The 21,417-nt window shown below is 36.7% G+C and overlaps 1 protein-coding gene and 1 pseudogene across 1 annotated transcript in view; one reads left to right on the forward strand and one right to left on the reverse strand.

Annotated features, from left to right (window-relative positions):
* Nucleotides 1–17,396, forward strand: part of Anxa10 (annexin A10) — a 52,523-nt gene extending 35,127 nt beyond the window's left edge. Inside the window, exons 4-12 of the mRNA XM_048330573.1 lie at nt 4,281–4,394; nt 6,410–6,500; nt 8,035–8,114; nt 10,753–10,806; nt 10,905–10,998; nt 12,329–12,424; nt 14,709–14,767; nt 16,195–16,317; nt 17,278–17,396. Of these exons, the coding sequence (XP_048186530.1) occupies nt 4,281–4,394; nt 6,410–6,500; nt 8,035–8,114; nt 10,753–10,806; nt 10,905–10,998; nt 12,329–12,424; nt 14,709–14,767; nt 16,195–16,317; nt 17,278–17,346 (780 nt within the window). The 3' untranslated portion in view covers nt 17,347–17,396. The remainder of the gene's footprint in view (nt 1–4,280; nt 4,395–6,409; nt 6,501–8,034; nt 8,115–10,752; nt 10,807–10,904; nt 10,999–12,328; nt 12,425–14,708; nt 14,768–16,194; nt 16,318–17,277) is intronic.
* Nucleotides 3,230–3,835, reverse strand: LOC125339431 (annotated as a pseudogene).
* Nucleotides 17,397–21,417: the final 4,021 nt, after the last annotated feature.

Below are 21,417 nucleotides of genomic sequence, written 5' to 3' on the forward strand. Positions count from 1 at the left end.
CCTGGGGCTTGGACTCAGGGCCTGAGCACTGTCTCTGGCATTTTTTTTCTTTTGTCAAAGTGTGATACAGAGAGGTTACAGATTCATATGAAAGTACATTTCAGAGTACATTTCTTGTTCTACTTGTTACCTCCTCCCTCATTTCCCCCTCTCCCCCTCCCCCTTCCTCTCAAGGCTAGCACTCTACCACTTGAGCCACAGCACCACTTCCGGCTTTTTCTGTTCATGTGGTGCTGAGGACACCCAGGTCTTCATGCATGAAAGGCAAGCACTCTACCACTAAGCCACAACCCCAGCCCTCAAGGTCATATGTTCTTATAGTCTTCCTTGGTTATTTCCACTCATAGTTGGCACCTTGCCACCTGAACCATATTTCCATTTCCTTGAACAGTATTTTCATATCTTTTCAGCCTTTTAAATGTTGAATTAAATTAAGGCATTTTTTTCTTCCCAGGACAGGTTATTATACATTTTTTGTATCTTTTACTTGAATTTCTATTATTGAGTCACCTTAGGACTATGGCATATTAAATTAGAGCTAGGCCTACTGTATATATTTTAGAGACAACAAATTTTAAGCATCTATCAATTTTCTTGGTTACCCTGTAGAAAAATAATTTGGCCTGTTTTTTTCTTCAATGCTTTTGTACTAGAAAAATAAAAGGCAAAAAAAGTAAAAGTACCTGTTTCATATTTTTATACCTCCATTCTGAGAACTAAATGTTTGTTTTGCTCGTTTTTTTATTTCCTCCATTTTTGTTGCTTCTTAACTTCAAATATTTAAGACACAGCTGGGTTATAAGATTGCCCCCAGGAAGCAGAAACATTCTTTACACTTGAGAAGTTTGTCTAATATTAAAACCATCATAAGACCAAAAGTATGCTATATGTGTTTATTACAGAGCCATAATAGGAAGCTACAAAGGATTATCTCTAAGTGTGCACTTAGATATATATTATGTTCTTTTGTTATTTCAACAAGAACAATTTTACTTTGAGATGAACAAGTTTTAAATAAATTTTAAGACTTTTCTTAAAAAGATAGCTTAACCATGGTTTCGTAATAAATTTTGAAATGTCAAAAATACAGCTACTTTTAAAATAAAGAATAGTAGAAAAGTTAAAATTTGAACTCTGCTCTTCATGTAGCTGCTCTCGAGGCTATGATTAAAAGTTGCTTAGAAGAACAAATCTTATTAGGCCAACACTATAGGTGATCATTGTTATGTGAACATTTAAGTCTGCTCAAAAATCATCTAACAGTGTACCCAGTGACCTACACAGGCTAGTTTACACGCCAGAAGCATGGGTGGATCATCAATTTATATCCTCAAAGTCACCTGGACAATGCATTCTTTCCTAATAATGAGCCAGTATTGCCATCCCACTTGAGCAAAAAGCATTTTCCCCCAAAGGTTCTTGGCTAAGGCTTTCTTCTGCTACATATGTGAAGCAGATAGTTTTAAAATGAAAACTGAACATGAAAATTAATGTAAATTTGGCCATATGCTAAGATATTTGAAAACAGACTACATGACAAACATTTGCAAACGATGTCTATAGAATGCAGTTAATAAGCTGATAGAAATGCACCTCAAAACATACATAATTTTCCTGGCATGGTAAGATTTTAAGAATATCTTAAACTCAAATCATAAACCAATTGTACTACAAATGATACTTCCTTTTATATTATCTAGTGGTTACTTCTTGTTTTGCCTCTATGATAAAACATGCTATTGCTTTGTAATGATATAGCAAGTCAGAATGTTTTGTTTACTATTAAGAGGGCTGGAACAGTGTCAATCAGTATTTTAGGCTGATTTTGTCATTTGATTACTTTACTATAAATATTTTCTAAAAGTTATATTTTTTGTAGTGTATTTCTTAGACGATTACAACTTTGCTTGCTCTTAAGTAAAACTTTCAATATAGCCAGGCACTGTTGGTTCATGCCTGTAATCCTAGTCAGGGAGCTCAGACCTGAGGACTACAGTTCAGATCCAGCCCAAACAGGAAAGGCCATGAGACTCTTATCTCCAATTAACAATCAGGAAACTGGAAGTAGTGCTGTGGCTCAAAGTGGTAGAGTGCTAGCTGAGAGCAAAAAAAAAACTCAGGGACAGTACTTGGGCCCTGTGTTTAAGCCACACAACCACCAAAAAAAAAAGGGGTGTGGGAGAATTAATGAATGTGTGAATTAGGAAGCCAAGGATTTCCTAACGTTGCTTAGACCATAAAAAATTGGTTAATTCATTTGTTGACCACTTGTAGGCTAAACACTGAAAAAATCTATATTAAAATAATAAAAACCTAACTGTCCAAATCTAGGAAACATATAAACCTTCCAAAATATTTGTATTATTATTTTTTTTGCCAGTATCAGGGTTTGAATTCAGGGCCTTGCGCTTGCTTGGCAGGCTCTTTACTACTTGAGCCATACCTCCAGCCCAGCTTTTTGCTGGGCAATTGGGCATGCAGTCTTATGGACTTTTCTTCTTTAGGCTGGCTACAAACCTCAAGCACATGGATCTCAGACTCTAGAGTAGTTAGTATTATAGACATGGGCCACCAGTTCCAGGCGAAAGTAAATTTTGTATATGACTTCTCCATATTTTTCTTCGATATACAAGCCACTGAATCTCAATTATAAGTGGAATTTCTTTTTGCTTTGAGAACTCTCCCATTTTTTTTCTTTTCAGTGTAATTTTCTCATGACCTCCAATTACCATCCCATTTCTCTCCTTGCTGTCCTTTCAGGTTTTCACGATTGATTTTCTCCTGTTAATTTGATTTCTTTCAAGAGCATCTTTGCATGAAACTCTCTATGGTTTCTTTGTTATTATCTAAATTTTATGTTTACATAATATGTCTATGTTCGCAGTTTAGTCCTTCGGAATCTTCTGAGACTCTGATTCACTTGTGGGCGAGCCCGCTGCTTAGTTCTACTAAGATGTGTCCTGTTAGGCCTTCACAGGTACAGGACACACCTCAAAGGTTAGAAATCAAAGAAGGGAAGTAATTGTAAGCAAATTTATAACACATAAAGATGACTAAGTCTTGGGTAGGATTCAAGTCTAAAAGGAGTTAGGCCATGCAAAAAGTGAACTCTTAAGCTGCATGGAGTACAGTTAGTGTATAACAGAAATACAAAGTAGTGGACTTTTTACTGCTTTCATTGGTTAAAATAGTCATGTCCATGGAAGTGAGTGAGTTTTCCATAGTGCATTCATTGGGTGTGTCTCTTGTCCCCTTGTGGCATCCAGGATCCTGACTGGAAGGTCTTCCCAGTGCTGGTGTGTGCCACCGAGGGCTCTTTCTTTCCCAAGTGTGGAGCAGAGGCATGGCCTTTCATCTGTTTGCATAGGTGGAGGCAAGAGCTCTTCCTTCCTCTCTTTGCCGAGCAGTTTTTCTTTCTCATAAAAATCTTGGTCTTTTCTTTTTATTTCTTCTCTATAGTTTTCATTCTTTAGTATTTCCTTAGCTCCAGTCCCTCCATGGTCAAGGTTACTTGGCATATTAACCCCAGGCTCTATGTTCTTTCCAGAGGCGTTCATGCATGGTGTCTCCATTTTTTGGTGGAGTCTTTCTTGTCTTTCTAATCCAAGCTTCCCATTCTGTTGGGATGGTCCCTCCTTCATAGTCCACTTCATTTTTATTTGCAACTTCTATAATCCTTTTCTCTCGTATTGTTTGTCCTCTCCAGTTCTTGTACTCCGGGATATAGTAGTACTTGTTCCCGAAGTGGTCGGTGCCCACGTGCTCCTTCACCTCCTTGGACAGTGCTCTCCACGCGATGCGGAGCAGACCCCTAGCCCAGCCCATGCTCTCAGCCCAACTTGTGTTTTGCTCTTTAAGTGTTTAATTTTCCTATGCTAAGTAATGTGGCTGCTTACTCAGAGAAATGTCTAAGGCCATTTAATCAATGTGCATAACAGGTTTGAGCATGTGTATTACCAAGAACAATGCTAAAAGAGACTCCCCTAGTAATAAAATAAAATGTGTAACAAAACCAAGAACCCCCAATTAACATTTTTCAGATTTCAGCTTTGAAGTATTTAAGCAAAGAAAATTCTTCTGAGTGGCTATGACAGTGTTTGCATGCTGTCATGCATAGATGTGAGCAAATCAGTCTTTTCAAACCCTCAAGTTCATTTACTGGTGGAATCCAAGGATAGAATCAAAATCAGACGCTGACAAGGGAGAGACTGCCTGCAATTATCTGATTTCTTTTGTAAAGCCATTAACTGATATAGGGCGTTCCTTTTTCCTTCCCACAGGACCTGATTGGGGATCTGAAAGAACAGCTTTCCTCTCACTTCAAAGAGGTTATGGTGGGCCTCATGTATCCACCCCCATCTTACGATGCTCATGAACTCTGGCATGCCATGAAGGTAGTGATTTGACCCAAAGCACCTGTCACCTGTACAGACTGATAAGCCAATAGGGAGAAGACTGTCTTAGGATGCTTCTTCATACTTGTATGACTGGGGAGATAAGAAAGATGATGTAAGCCACTATGTAACTGGGAAAATGCTGTGGTCCAGTGAGGTGTTGTAAGGAAACTCAGTCACGTGAAACAGAGGAGCCACTACTTGAAAGGCCAAGTTATGAGTCTTAACTGGGGAGACGGAGGATTGCTGACAGATTCATGTCTCAAAGACTAGCAGCCTGGAATGCAGCTAGCACAAAGCTTATAGTGACTAAAACCACATAAGGTGTATGGAGTTGAACCCATAGGAACAAAGCAAGCCAGATGAGGACACTTAAACCGAATAGAAAAGCAAACAACCCAGAGAAACAATCAGGGGAAATCAAGAGCTAATTATCTAGGGGGAAGCGCAGACCCAGCTCCTTGCTTCATTACAGCCTTGTTAGGTAGAGGGCATCTCCAGAATTCTGTGGCATAGATTACCTGTCTTTGGTTGCGCAAAATAAGATGTACAAGCCAATTCCAAGTGAGCTTTAAACAAAGTAGCTCCCAGTGATACTGATATTTGACTCTCCTTGGTATGTATTTTTATATTGAAAGGGATTTTTTAATTCTTGTGATTGAAAGTTATCTAGAAGGATTTGATTCAAAGTCCAACTGAGAGACTGAATTAGAGACAAAATAAGGATCACATTTGCATTTATTTTTATGACCTTTAGGCAATCTTTTACAATTGCTTGAATGCTTCAAATTTTTGCTTCTGATGGGTTAGAGTTACACTTTCTTGCAGGAAAGTCATATTCATGAAACAAATTGACTACAGACTCATTACAGATTTTGCTCTCTAGAATTGTGGGGGAAAACAAAGTCTTATACTTCTTTCAAATACTGGCCTGATCTTCTGCAGAATTATTGAATTCATTCAATTCAATTCATTCAATGTCATTCTAACATGCCACTTGCCAATAGTCAGATCACTACACTCAGTCAACAGTGTATGGCAAGAATGAGCAAGAGATAACCAACCAACCAATCCAATCAATAAACAAACCAACATAGATCATCATCATCATAGCTAGCCATTACAAAAATTTATACAAATTTCAATGATTCACTTTATTTAATGCTGCATGCCAACTCCTACTTCTTAAAAAATTTCAGCCATTGTCTTACATGACTAAAATTTATAAGATCACATGCTACTGATAGATCTTATATCAACATTTCCTAAACTGGCAAAGACTACTGCAGCTTTCTTCAATGTAAGCATAATGTAAACAAGGTAAACATGTTTGACTTGAAAATTACTGTCACAGCAAACACATTCATATGTATATGGTTGGCACTCAGTCCAAAAGTACAGAGAAATTGTACTAAAGCTCACATTTAGGAAAATGCAGGGACAAGTCCAAAAGCCCTTGGGCAATTTTAAGACCTAGATTCAAACACACTGTTTGCTTCTAAACAGGAGCACAAAGATTCCCATAGATAATGGGGGTTTTGTTTGGTTTGGTTTGGTTTGGTTGGTTTTTTTTGTTTTGTTTTTTTTTTTTTTTTGCCAGTCCTGGGCCTTGGCTTGGACTCAGGGCCTGAGCACTGTTCCTGGCTTCTTTTTGCTCAAGGCTAGCTGCCACTTGAGCCACAGCGCCACTTCTGGCCATTTTCTGTATATGTGGTGCTGGGGAATTGAACCAAAGGCTTCATGTATATAAGTCGAACACTCTTGCCACTAGGCCATATCCCCAGCCCCCCCATAGATAATGTTATCCTCCGGGCGGGGGGGGGGGGGGGGGGCGGGTGGTCAAACAGTTAGGACATAGCATTGCCACAGTTGCCATCAAGCTGTTTTTCACGCATTGTCTTCTTCCTTTCTGCTACATCTTAGAACAGCAGAATGCTTTGTCTCTGTATTTTAGCTCAGGTTAACGTTCCTTCCAGGTAGAAATGCCCTGTGTCTCTCTGTCTTTGTCTTTGCAGGGGGCAGGCACTGACGAGCATTGCCTCATCGATATTTTAGCTTCCAGGACAAATGGAGAAATTTACCAGATGCGAGAAGCCTACTGTTTGCGTAAGAATACATAAAGATAGTATATTCAAGTGTAAATTTTGTACTTTTTAGCACATAAGAATATTCCAATTTATATATTTTTGGAGAATTTTCTAAGGCATTCTCACATTTGAAATATAACTACATTAGAATAGTGGTTTCTAGTGACAAGGGAGACAATGAGAGGAAGAATGAAGAGAAAATGGTTGAATAATAAATTGAGATAACCTCAAATAAGCCGATGTGAATGTAGTTCTCTCCCCGCCCCCCACAGAGGCTCCCATACCCCCAACAGAATAGAAGGAAAAATCTAGTACTATTTCAAGTTTTATCTTTTTGTGTATGAGAATAAAAAGGTTAAAAAAGTAAACTGAGATAAGAGGAGTGAATTCTGGTATTCTATATTGATATGACCAGAGTTGACAGTAATACTTCATATATCTCAAAAGACCTTGCAGAGAGGATGGTGAAAGTATTTACCATTAAAAATGATAAAAAGTTAAAGGTGACAATTATACTCATGACTCAGATTTGACCATTATACAATGTGTCCATGGTTTAAAACATCATGAATTCATAAAACTATTATCTATCACAAAAGTAATAACAAGAATATTTTAAAAGAAAAATAAGACTTACTCAAGACCAATTAACTCATTAAGTAAAATGAATGATTTACAAACTAAAAATTAAATCATTTCCTAGAAAAATCAAGCATTTTTACCCAGAATATGACAAGAAATTAGCCAGAACCTTGATTTAAGGCAATTATTTTTCTTATCTGGGAGACTTTTCCAAGGGAAATGAAGTAAGATGCTTCCCTTAAAATATGAGATGAAGAACTTGAGCAAAGCACTCAGCTGGGCAGCAGACTATATAAATAGCATACCTGACTCTGGCCTTTGAGGTTGTGGAGAAACTAACTGTCCATACTTTCTCAATTTTGGAATGAAGATACATTTGAGGATTTTTTTTTTAAGAAAATGAGACCTTTGCCAAAATTACAATTAACCAGCAGATTCCTTTGGAAGATAGTTTATTGACTAAAAAAATCATAACAGAGCAATTGTATTGCCTATGCTTAACATTCATAACTGTGGAGAGTGGCTTCAATTCAGTCAAAGCATATATATATATATATATATATATATATATATATATATATATATATATATATATATATACATGGCTCTACAATAAACCACACTCGGCACTGGTGGTTCATGCCAGCCCAGGCAGGAAAGCCCAAAAGATTCTTATCTCCAATTAATCATCCAAATAACCAAAAGTGGAGTGAGGGAAGGAATGACATTATCAAAAAAAAATGTACTCTTTACCTGACTTATTTAACTATAATCTCTATGTACTCCATCTCTATAATAACAATATTCTTAAGCCCGACCTGTAACTCAAGTGTTAGAGCACTAGCCTTGAGCACCAAAGCTCAAGGACAGTGCCTAGTTCCTGAATTCAAGGCCAAAGACTGGCACCAAAGAATTATTCAAAATAAAATATAATAAAACCACACTCTAAATGTGGGTACTTCCTTGTTCAGAATATGGCTCTAACCTGCAAGAGGACATTTATTCTGAGACCTCGGGACACTTCAGAGATACCCTGATGAACTTGATCCAGGTAAAACATTACAAAACTCATACTATTTGCGTGCTATTAAAATAATAGGTATAAATAATTTCTAAAATGTAAGACAGAAGACACTATAGTTCATTACTTTGTGTAATAATATTTATTGCTCACCAGCCTTGTTCAGAAAAATCAAGTCAAAATCTTAACTTTGGTAGGAAGACAAATATGAATGTGTACCCAGCTATTCTAAAACTTTAAAAAAAAATCACCATCACTTAGCTAATTATAAATATATATGTATAAAATTTAGTTAAAATTATTGCAATTATAATTTATGAATCAAAATAGAAGTTATTCTCATGTATTAAGCCATGAGATTCATTTGGGGTACACAATTAACTTTTCTGAGCAGCTATATACATAATTCTTCACTTAAAATCTCGATAGATATTCCTATAAGCACTGTAGAGATGAAGGAACAAAGAAAACTATGATTTTACCTCTCTAATGGACTTACATAAAGACACAGAATTTAAGACACCTTGAATTAATTAAATTAAGTGACACTGAATCCTATAGACTCTTTGATGAAAGCATGCAATCTCTTGCTCTGTATTAAAAATTCTGTTATACTATAGCATTACCAGTGATGAACTTACTTTGAATTAAAGTTATATTCTATCATCTGCATTTTGGTAATGACTAAATGGTATATAATTATTGCTATACAATTGTCATTTCTTAAAAGCACTTTACATATAAACATTGTGATAAGGATACTATGAAAAGGTCTGATTATCTTTTGGTTTATATATGATTTTATGTGCCTGTCATCCTATTTAACAAAGCGATTCAGGAATACAAAGCAAAAGTGAGTTGGTGCTCAGCTCTTAACTACTGAAAGAGACCAGAGAAGCTCACAGAGCAAAGAATGTCTCTTTTTTAAGGTTTTTATTTGGGCAGGGTCTCACAATTGGGCCTACACTGGCCTTGAACTCATAATCCTCCTGCCTCAACCACCTGAGAACTGGATTATAGACATGCACTACCAAACCCAGAAAATGTCTTCAAGGCAGGGTTTATTTTTTTGTTGTTTGATTTTCTTAGGGATGGGTGTGGGAATGTATCTGAAATGAAATAAGTATGTCCAAATCTAAGTCTTTCCTAAATAACTGAGTATAAAACATTTAAAAAGATCACTGGGTCATTAGCCACGAATTTCACCATGCACCTTAGACTGTTGGCACAAAAGAATGTGGAAAGAAATCACTTTTGGTGAGAGTTAAGTGAAAGACTGGTACCCAGGATAGAGACTTTGTGGGAGGAGCCAGAACAGAGAAACCGCAAAACCACAGAGCCCCACACTCTTGGCTGAACTAGAATGGCCAGATGAAAAGCGATGAACAATTATCGTGCAGTCTTTCTTTTTTCCACCCCACTCCAGGGCTGGATGCCTCCAGGAGCTCCCGAGTTGTGTTTTTAATCTAAGTGTTTCTGTGGCTCCTCTTCACTAACCCTCAGAGGTTCTTCTCCTTTATCTGAAGTGATGCTGGGGCTTCATAACTCCTTGAGGGTTCTACCTCTTTTGCTGCTCAATTTGGGCAAATGTAGAGAGGCCTACCAGATTGTCTATCATTCAGTTGTATGCCCCTGGATTCAACCTTTTTGAGATCCAGAATTCTGCCCTGTAAATTTAACAATTCCAAACTTTTTTTTTCTGTTCGCTCCTTCCCACTACAAATATTCTATAATTCTTCTGTTGTTACAATCATGCCTTCTGCTTCCCTGTGTATCCATACAGTCAGAATCAAAGAAAAGACGATGAATGGCATTCATCATTTTAGCCTTATTAAAATATGAAAGCAGCCCTCCTGTGAATTAATAAAGATTGCAGGAATTAGAGCATAGGAGCTTTAAGGTGTTCATGAATTACAAAACGTTTAAAAATATCATTATTATATTTTTTAGGGGGAGAGATCTTGTACTTAATCTACACAGGGTTTTCAGTCAGAAATATTTCTAATAAGGAAACAATTGAGCTGGAACACATCTTTCTTGAAAATGAATGCCCGTCATTAAACTGGCTCACAGCATTTCCTGCGAGCTTGCACTACACTAGATTTGTGGAGGGTTTAATTATCTGTCCGATAATGAAAAATTAGTCACTTGGAGATTAATTAATCAATGTGGATAAATAACACTGGAGATGATAAATGTCTCCTCAAAGAGAAAGAATGGAAGCTGCCCAGATGGTGGCTGGCTCCTCCCCCTGGCCTTCAGCACTCCCTTGAGAATAATTGCTCAAACTTGAAAGGTGAGGCCTCTGGGATGCCAATGGCATGTTTTTTGTTTTTTTTTTTTGCGAGTCCTGGGCCTTGGACTCAGGGCCTGAGCACTGTCCCTGGCTTCTTCCCGCTCAAGGCTAGCACTCTGCCACTTGAGCCACAGCGCCGCTTCTGGTTTTCTGTATATGTGGTGCTGGGGAATCGAACCTAGGGCCTCGTGTATCCGAGGCAGGCACTCTTGCCACTAGGCTATATCCCCAGCCCCAATGGCATTATTTTTGAATCACCCATTTTCCATAGAATTTTACTCCTACTAATTTATTCCACTCATGTGTTTATCTTATCCTTACTTGGATGACATATTCATTGATGTCAAAGGGATGCTCTATTTATCTTTCCAGGGAGCCAGGGAGGAAGGATACCCAAACCCTGCAATGGCTGCTCAGGATGCCATGGTAACTAGAAACAGCTCTGTACCTGCTGAGCAGAACCTTGGGTAGAGTGGTCTGGGTTGATTCCAATGCTGCTTCTTCATGACTGTGTGGTGTTCCAGGTCCTGTGGGAAGCCTGTCAGCGGAAGACAGGGGAGCACAAAACCATGCTCCAGATGATCCTGTGCAACAAGAGCTATCAGCAGCTGTGGCTGGGTAATTAGGGGTTCAATTGCCTTGTGACCACTTAATTAATTACATAACACAAAGCAAGGAGAGGATTAGAAAATAAAGAGGAAATGTTACATTGAAACAAGTCCGTTATCACAAAGACACTTATCGTATATGTTTGCATAAACATGTACAAATACACCCAATGATAGAACTAAAGGGGAAAAATGTTCCCATAGTTTTGTTTTTCCAGTAACTGAATTCTATTATTTTCAAACACTGAATTTTTAAATAACAATAATCACTGTTTGTGAGATACTGTACTATTTTCTACCGTGTGGGTCACATATTGTCTTGAAAGTGTCTAGGGAAGGAACATAGTAGTTACTCAGCCCACAATGAATCAAGAATATGGCAACTCGTGTAGTTTGCCCCAGCCATGTTGGCCTCAGAGGTGAATTCATATTACTTTTCACTTTGTTTAATTTGCTTCAAATATGTGCACCTTTCTTTTCCCTTTATTTCTTTAAAAAGCTTTTTATGTGACATAAGTCTATAATTTTTTTTTTTAGGGTCAGGCATGATAATACACCAAACCTGAGGAAGGAAAATCTGAATTGCAGGCCAACCTAGGTTACAGAGCAAGAACTTGTTCCTTTCCTTCCCACCAAAAAAAAGCTGTAAATGGCCTCCCTGATTCTAATCCTCTTTTTATACTTATATGCAGGTTACCTACATATGCGATTATATTTATATGTCAATTCCAGATAAGTATAGGAATAAGCATGATAATAATAAGGTACCTCATAGTTTCTGATTTGCTGTAAAAAGTGGATGAAAACTAAAGCCTTCCCAAGAGAAAGCCAAATAAGTTCCTGAAATAAGGAAGCTATATTTAGTATAATTCTCATCTAGAAAACTCTATTCTTTACACATTTTTATGTCTATTATTTTTATTATCACTAAGAGGACTTTCTTACATTTGACTTTCATATTTAAAAACCAGTAAAAAAAAATTTACTGTCTGTATAAGTCTGATCATTGTATATATCCTAAACAAAAGACTCACAAATACTGGCTAGCCATGGTTTTCTCCTCAATTTTAATCTGTGGTACATGACTGAGCCCCACTAGAGGCAGGCACTGTTCCCTGGCAGAAAAGCAAAGGCAAGTCCTTTGAGTCTGAATTTATTCCAACTCTACTTAAACTGTTTGTATTTGTTTCAAAGGATGAACACAACTGAGAGTAGTATTTTCAGTTATTTCATAGATAACATTTTTGTCTTCACTGACTATGGTAAGCTAGTCAATATTTGTGTTTTAAATTTATTGCATTTATTAAAAATTTTCCTTTTAAACATATGGTGTCTTGAAGTTTTCCAGGAATTTCAAAATATCTCTGGGCAAGACCTAGTAGATGCCATTAATGACTGTTATGATGGATACTTTCAAGAGCTGCTAGTGGCAATTGGTAAGTAGTAATTTATAGTCTACACAACAACCTTTTATTTCACAATAAATGTTAACTGGCTTCTTTTGCATTAAAGGTATATGGATAAACTCTTTATTGAGTCATTTTCTCCTAAACACCACCATATAAAAGTTCTATAAACTCTATAAAAGGAAAGTATGTCAGTGAGCGATACAAAGCGCCAAACTGACAACTCGTGCTTTTTAAATCCTTTTTATTATCTTTAAGTAGCTGTACAAATGAGTTGCCATTCAACAAAGCAGTTTATGAATATAATGCATCCATGTCACCCCTTCCAACATTCTCACTCATCCCTCCCCCCCATCCTGCATTTTTCTTAATTTCGTAGGACATCTATATTGAATTCTGGAGTGCATTCTCCTGCTCTTCATCGCTTCATAAATAAAGTAACAGGCATCTCTCCTTAAAAAATGGTTCATCTTTTATTGCTAGGTACACAGAATTCTCAGATGCTATCTGTCAGGAACTAAACTTCTCACACTAAGTACTTATGAATTTGTTCATTGACATTCATTCACTGACTTGATAAATGCTAGCAAGGGGCCATTCTGATGTCCTTCTTGTCTCCAAGAAGCAAAGGGATTGTTGGCTCAGGCTTTTTGTTTTGTTACTATCTCTGATAAGCTTACATTCAGGAATCAATCCCATTGTACAAAAGAGATTGATCATGTTGTTACTTATTAGTGATTTTGTAGGCTACTTTGAGACAGGTACACCTCTACTTCCTGAAGAGGAAAAAGAGCTGACAGACATTCATAAACATTACTAGGGCACCACCAAAGCTTTACCTTGTACAGTGACTTCACAGCACACATTGAAGGAATTATGAATGAAGAATCCTACTCAAATATTCCAACGGTAGGTACTCAATAGCAATCACCTCGATAGATACTTGTTAAGTAAGTGAATATTGTGATTTTCTATTCATAAATATACATGGCCATGGGAGTTTAGAAATAACAAATCTGGTATCTAGTAAACAAGTTTTGATCTGTGGTTCCATAAATGTAGTTTGATGGGCTCCATGAAACCCTTAAAATAGTACACAAAAAATGATGATTAATATCGTATTTTTCTGAGGCTAAGATGTATATATTCCATTAAATTCTCACTGGCATTTAGTAGTGCTTTCTCGCATCAAGACCACTCAATTTACAAACAGAACCTGCAGAGTTTAGTGACCATTTCAAAGTCTAACACCTAATCTGTCACAAGTTACAGTAGAACTCATGACATCCAAATTGGAAGAGAGCTAAATTTCCACTACAGACTGTTACCACAAAACAGTAGGCACGAGAGAGGGAATAGTGGACAATGGTTTCTTCATCCAGCAATATGTATTTATTGAATGCCTACTATTCTAGTCACTGATGGGGCCCCATAGATAGAAGAGTGAATTAAGAAAGGCAAAAACAATGAGCCCAAGTGCCTGTGTAGTCAAGGACCTTATACTCATTCTCACAGTGGCTCGAGATAATTACCAGGTCCACTTGTCTTTGCAGTAAAAAATCTTTAAGATGAAATTCTGGTCTCAAATTTTAAAAGCCCTATGAGATACAAAGAGAAAAGGATATTGATTTTATTTGGGCTTCAAGTTATAGTCTCTCCTACATTACTCATTCATTTATGAATCTATTTACTTTTCCAAATAAGAACTGAAGATCTAGAATCATCAACTGAAAATAATGGAGGACAGTGGTTAAGCAGGCCCAGAGCTACTCAAAGCCCCAGTAGGTTTGCATTAATGGCATCTAAAGCTGGTATAAGACTTGTCATGAGCATTATAACTTATGTTTAAGACAGTTTGGGTCTACTAACAGATCTATTAAAGGCCCAATACTCTTAAAGATGAACTGTGTGGAAAACATCTGGCTAGAATTTGCATGAATGTGGAGCATTAGGAGGGATAAAGTTCAGGTCTATGTTACCTTAAAACCCTCAATAATAAAAACTAATCATCAATGATGATCCTAGTCTCTATTAGCTTTTCAGTTGAGGAAATAAACTTGTCTCCAAACAGGCTATTTGAAGGAACTAAGAGTTCTAAGAGGTAGGGATGGGTGGAATTAAAATATGAGTGAATCAACATAAATTGTTGCTTTACATTTTCCAGTGGACTACAGTGTAGCTATTATTCTAATATATTAGAATAGAATGGGAAAGTAGTATTAGAGTCAAAAAAAGTGTTGCATTTGTTTCTCAAACCCTCAAAGGATTGTATCTTGTCACTCAAGTGTCTTCTCTTCTCTATGGTCTCTCCTAGTTCTCTGTGTCAGAAACAAACCAGCCTACTTTGCTTATAGATTACATAGTGCAATTCATGTAAGTAAGACCCACATCATTTAATTTTTTCTCCAAGACCAATTTTACTTCTATGATTTACATATTGATTCTAATTTCTAAAATTGTATAAACATACATGCTTTACAAAGAAAACATGCCAAGTGTACAAAAAATTGTTTTACACCAAAAGTATGATTCATCAAGTAAAAAGAACAGTTAATTTTGCATCACGTTTAGGTACCTAAGGTGTATATTTCTTTGGGGTATCTATCCTTCACACGATTAAGTCTCAATATTTACAGAAACTGACAAATCAATGATTATTATTGTTCAACTTGTTATTCTTTGAGATTCTGGACAACAGTAAACTCTTTATTTGAAATAGCATATTGGACACTTCTGTAAGATATATTCAACCTCTTTCCCCAAAGAACCAACTTCTACAACAGAATAAAACTCTTTGGAAACTCTTGGAAAAGTAACCATAATTACCTTGATTCCAGCTCTGAACAAACTCAGACCTACTTGTTCCCAGGACCAATAAAAAGTATATTTTTATTATGTGTGTGTATTAAGAAGTAAGAGGGAAATTCCATGTATTCACAACTTATTTGGAGGAAAGTGGAGAGTAATATTCAAAGTAATCAAAAAAAATTATATATAAAGACTTTGTGAGATATTCATCCAAGCTCTTTTTACTTCGCCTTATCTTGCTGTTTTTAATCCAAATCACTTTAAATGACCTATAGTTCAAAACAGAAAGCTTAGTTAGATCATTCATTCAAGGTGACTTTGAATTATTAAAAAGTCCTTTGATTCTGAAATATTCAGACATCAAACACCAGATTATGCTTCCTGGCCACCAGATGTCACCATGATTCCATTTGCAAAGTGAAAAGGGTTTAGACACAGATTTCTGTATGTCATACATACACCGATAATGATATCTGTACTTTTCAATATTTTAACTTAAATCAGCAACTGTTCAGAGTATTTGGGGTTCTGATTTTTCTGATTTTTCTGTAATGAAGCTACAAAATTAAGATGTGATCGCTGTCATAGGTATATTTAGTTTTCTTCTCCGTCCAGTATTTGTTCCCACGAGGAAGAATCTTTACCGAGGAGCAGATTTGTACTTTTATACAGCAGTGGTGAAAGAGACAATAGAAAGCCTGAGGACTCTAGAGGAAGGAGAGCTCTCTACCCAGTCAGGGTGAAATGATGAGGGTCAGAGTGGAGGCCATAACTGAATAGAATAATCCAGGGCAAAAGCACAGGGAGGAGTGAGAGAAGTCACAGGTGACTCTGCCACCTGAGCTAAGAGTGTCACATGTAGTGACATCACCCTGAGGCAGGCAGTAAAAAGGGCAAATCTCTACCGTATGGAAAAGAAGGTCACTCCATTTTGGACAGGCCGACTTGAAGGGACTAGCTTCCGATTTTCTCCCCTTTTCTGTCCCTGTTAGGATTTTGGTTTCCACAATAAAACTATAATCAGGATTCTAATTGCCAGAAGTGAAATAGACCTGCTGACCATAAGGAAGAGGTACAAAGAGAGATATGGAAAATCGCTGTTTCATGATATCAAAGTAAGTCTCTCTGTGTGTGATTTAACTCACATTCTATACTTCATGAAACTGTTATTGAATTTTTAATCTGAATGATCTCATGTGAGGATCAAAAATGTGAAATATCTTGATGTTTGATCTACTGTAATATAGTATTACAATAATACAGGTATTACAATAGGTGGAACTTAGGAAGCACTGCTACCTCAATGATGCAACTCTGTGTTCTTTGGTGTAAGCAAAATCACTGATGTACTTTTATGCCACATACTCATCTCCTGTAATTGTGCTTCAAGAGTTAAGAATGACCTGGATCAGAAAAATGCATAAAAAGTACTCATATACCAATACAACTCTCCTCTCATACAGTCCTAGCCAACTAGTAATTGGGAGACATATTGTTATTTTACTTTTGAAACTCCACATTGATTTGAATTAATAATAACAAATTATAAAATAAATAATATAAATATAATACAAATATAATTATATATAACTATTATATATAATTATATAATACATAATCTATTCTATAGCTCTGCAATTATTATATGTTAAATATAAATGATATATTGTATATGTTTATATTCATATATTATTTATTATAATATATCATATATTTGTATTAATGTACAATATTTCTATAATATATAAATACATTATATACACATTTAACAAATACCATAATGATAATAATAGAAGGCACCTCTTCGTAAATTGAAAAGATTTCATTTATTTGGCATATGTTATAGCTGTATCAACTGTACATAAACTACATAGTCATGATTATAACTGACAATATTAGTTTGAATGACTTTTTAGACCTTTCGATTCAAAACAGAAAAATAATTTGAGAAAGGTTAAGGGTGCATGGATCATTCATAATGCAATTCAGAAGAATTCTGATTCTTTTCTAGAAACACTATGAGGTTTTGTTATAAGTACATTGTGTTGTTGGTTTGTTGTTGTTGTTTTTTTCAGAATTTTGCTTCAGGGCATTATGAGAAAGCCCTGCTTGCCATCTGTGCTGGCGATGTGGAGGATTATTAAAGGAAAGAGAAGGAAAAATCTGGAGAACCATGAGCTCGTCTTTACAGGCACCAAAATAATGATTTGTCAAACATTTGCTATTATTAGCACAGTAGCAAAACTGCACAATGTTATTTTTCTTCTTTCTTTAAAATTATTTCACATCAAAACAATGTGTCTCTGTTAGATATGATCCTGTATTTGTAACTATTATTCAGTTATTAATTAAATTGAACAAGATGGAATAATGAGAAAAATTGTGTTGGAATAGGTTTTATTTAAGTATGAACCATCAATTCCTCACCATAAAGAAGTCTGCTCAGGACTGTCCTTAGCAAGATTTGGGAAATCTATGAAGATGCAATCCTTCTTGGAGGAATTTTATATACACTTGTACAAATACAATAGGCTAAGTAAGCTCCTTAAACAAAATATATAAAACACTAAAATGCACCAATATACACACTTATCTATATTAACCTTTCAAGAGTCTTCAATGCAAAATTAGGAATGTATATGTAGTGTGTGTGTGTGTGTGTGTGTGTGTGTGTGTGTGTGTGTGTGTGTGTGTTGGTTGTACTTATAATCACTGTGTTGGAAATTTAGTTACTTTTTGTTTGTTAGTCATGAGGCTTGAACTTAGGGCCTGGCACTGTCTCTGAGCTCTTTTGCTCAAGGGTATCAATTTTCGGCTTAGAGACACAGCTGTGCTTCCTAGCTACATTTTAAAGAGTACTTAATCAAACACCAAAAAAGCCATTCTCATTGATTTTTCACTCCTTTAACATCAACTTAATAGACTTTAGGAAGTTATATACATTGTGCCATCACTGGAATCAAGTCCCTCCTGTCTCAAAATGCAGCAAATTAGGAGGGGAAAGTGAAAAATACAGAGATCACATATTGAGGAAAAATTAACCTGATTGCACATGGATTGCCAAAAACAAAAGCCAGAGACCAAGTGTTCATAACTAACACAGGACTACAAATATAAGCAAAGTAAGCACTAAAACCAAGATCCAGGCCAGTCACTAAGTCTGGATGAGCCATGAAGACAACTAAAGTGTTTTCTTACCATGTGAAATCTTTTCAGTAGCCTGTAGTCTAGTCTCTAGTAATCTCCTACTAGTCTCAAGGGGTAAGTTTGAAGATGCAATTTGAATCTAATAGTTGACAAGCAGAATGAAACGAGACCTTTTAAACTCAAGACAGAGCACAACAAGTTATACTAAAGAATAATTAGACTCTGAACTCCCTTCCGAAATTTTATCTTATTGTTATGATTTATGATGTGATATTTTAAATTGGATTTGATTTCTAGCTCTAAAACATCACAAATAATATTTCAAGGAAGAAAAAAATCTCTTTGGGTTGTTTAACATATATATTATTTTTGCCAGCTAAAAATCTTGAAGAAGAAAACTTAGGACTTCTGCTTTAGTAAGTAGTGGAATCTTTCTAAACATGTATACTTCAGGTAGATAATACATTTTATTTCTTTGCTACAAGATGCTGCTATCAAATCAAAAGCAAATCTAGACTTTATAAGTTCAGCTCTAACAAAAGACAAAAATAGGGCTGTCATATTAGGGCCAAGAAAAGACAGTGCTAAGAAGAGTGGAATGTGCCAGAACTCCAAGATCAGCCAGAAAAAGCACTTGGCTCTTACAGGGATGGGTAAATGAAGCCAGAAAGAAAAGGTGTGGGCAAGTGAGAGGAATGTATGTTATGAGATGCATTTGTAGCTAGTCTCTAGAAACAATACAAATAGAAAGTGAAGGCTTAATGCAGAGTTGTAAATGGCCTAAGGCATGAAACCCAGAGCCAAGATAAAATGAATGTGTAGTTGATCTGGGTATCTTAGCATTTCAAGTCACAGTTGATCAAGGACAATTGATCTGTGAAAGTCACCAGATCCTTCCCAGGAATTGGGATTCAAGACTGACTGATGAAATTAAATCCTTACATATCACCTTGCACCAAAATCAATTCCAAATGGATCAAAGACCTTGAGGTAAAATCAGATACCCTGAAACCATTACAGGAAGGAGTAGGAGAAACACTAGGGCTCCTTGGCACAGTTTGAAACTTTCTTAATAAAGACCTAGAAACATAACAAAGCAAAGAAAGGTTGGACAAATGGGATTGCATGAAACTCCACAGTTTTTGCATGCTAAGGGACATAGCTTGCAAGATAAATAGAAAGCCCACAGGTTGGGAGAAGATCTTCACTGGGCATACAATAGACAAGGGCCCATATTTAAAACATACATAAAATTCAAAAAAATTAAGTTCCCCCCAAACAAATCCACAAAGAAACAAACTGTCCCCTTAATAAATGGGCTAAAGCCTTAAAGAGAGACTTCTCTGAAGAGGAAATGAGAATGACCAAATGGCACATGAAGAAGTGCTCAACATCCTCTGGCCATAAAAGAAATGCAAATCAAAACAACATTGAGAAAAAAAAAAAGAGAGAAAAAAACAAAACATTGAGATTCCACCTCACCACACTAAGAATGGTAATTATCAAGAAAACTAATAACAAGAGATGCTGGTGGGGATGTGTTTGAAAGGGAATTCTACTACATTGTTGGTGGGAGTGTAAACTTGTTCAACCACTATGGAAAACAGCATGAGGGTTCCTCAAAAGGCTAAATAAGGAGCTACCCTATGACCCAGCAACCCCACTTTGGGGCATTTACCCAAAGGATCACAAACAAGGCCATACTAAAATTACCAGCACATTGCAGCATTATTTACCATAGCTAAAATATGGAACCAACCGAGATGGCCCTTAGTAAATCAGTGGATCAAGAAATTGTGGTACATATACACAATGGAATTATATGCTTCTGTCAGAAACAATGGCATTTGCCCATTCATAGGGAAATGGAAAGACTTGGAAAAAAAATCATACTAAGTGAAGTGAGCCAGATCCAAAGAAACAGATTCTATGGTTTCCCTCACTGGTAATAATTACTGTCTATCTAGTGTATTCCTAGCTGAGGATCACAATAGCTCCATAGCTATGTACATATGATCACATAAGGCAATAAGCAAAACGAGCTCCAAGCTGTAGAAGCAAGTGATTTATCATGGTTATTATTATTATTATTTTTTTTTGGCCAGTCCTGGGCCTTGGACTCAGGGCCTGAGCACTGTCCCTGGCTTCTTCCCGCTCAAGGCTAGTACTCTGCCACTTGAGCCACAGCGCCGCTTCTGGCCGTTTTCTGTATATGTGGTGCTGGGGAATCGAACCTAGGGCCTCGTGTATCCGAGGCAGGCACTCTTGCCACTAGGCTATATCCCCAGCCCATGGTTATTATTTTTAACACACTATGTAAAATTATTTCTTTTTTCTTTTGGTTATCTTCCCTATGGTTTACGCCTGGGGTCACTGTATTTGATTTTAGTACCCTGGGTATTGTATATATGTCTGTCTGAATTAGGGAGGGAAAAGGGAGCATCAAAATGGTGAGACAAAGGATCAAAGGCGAACTAACATTCATGATATTCACAAAACAATATGTCAGAAATTAACTGTACACCTCATTGTGAAGGAAGAATTGAGGAGAAGGGAGAAAAATGATGAAGAAGGTTTGACAAGAAATGTACTCACTGCCTTATGTATGTAAACTGTAACCTCTCTGTACATCACCTTAACAATAAAAAAAATTAAAAAAAAAAAGAGTAGAGGAAAGTGGACGTTCCCCTCGTATCAATGTTTTTACTGTTCTGCGTTTAGGTAGAAGTTGAGCTGAGCACTGGTGGCTCATGCCTGTAATCCTTGCTACTCAGGAGGCTGAGGTCAAAGCAAGCCCAGGCAGGAAAGTGCACGAGACTTTTTAATGATCCTGGGGCTTGAGCTCAAGGCCTGTGCACTGTCCCTAGGCTTCTTTAGCTTAAGGCTAGTGCTCTACCACTTGTGCCACAGAGCCACTTCCAGCTTTTTCTGCGTAGTTTATTGAAGATAAGTCTCATAGACTTCATTGGGCTAGCTTCAAACTGTGATCCTCAGATCTTCTGAGTAGCTAAGATGGAAAGTGTGAACCATCAGCACCTGGCTGAGACTCATCTCTAACAGGAAAAACA

The sequence above is a fragment of the Perognathus longimembris genome, chromosome 21 (assembly GCF_023159225.1).
Source record: "Perognathus longimembris pacificus isolate PPM17 chromosome 21, ASM2315922v1, whole genome shotgun sequence".
In the NCBI taxonomy this organism is placed as follows: domain Eukaryota; kingdom Metazoa; phylum Chordata; class Mammalia; order Rodentia; family Heteromyidae; genus Perognathus; species Perognathus longimembris.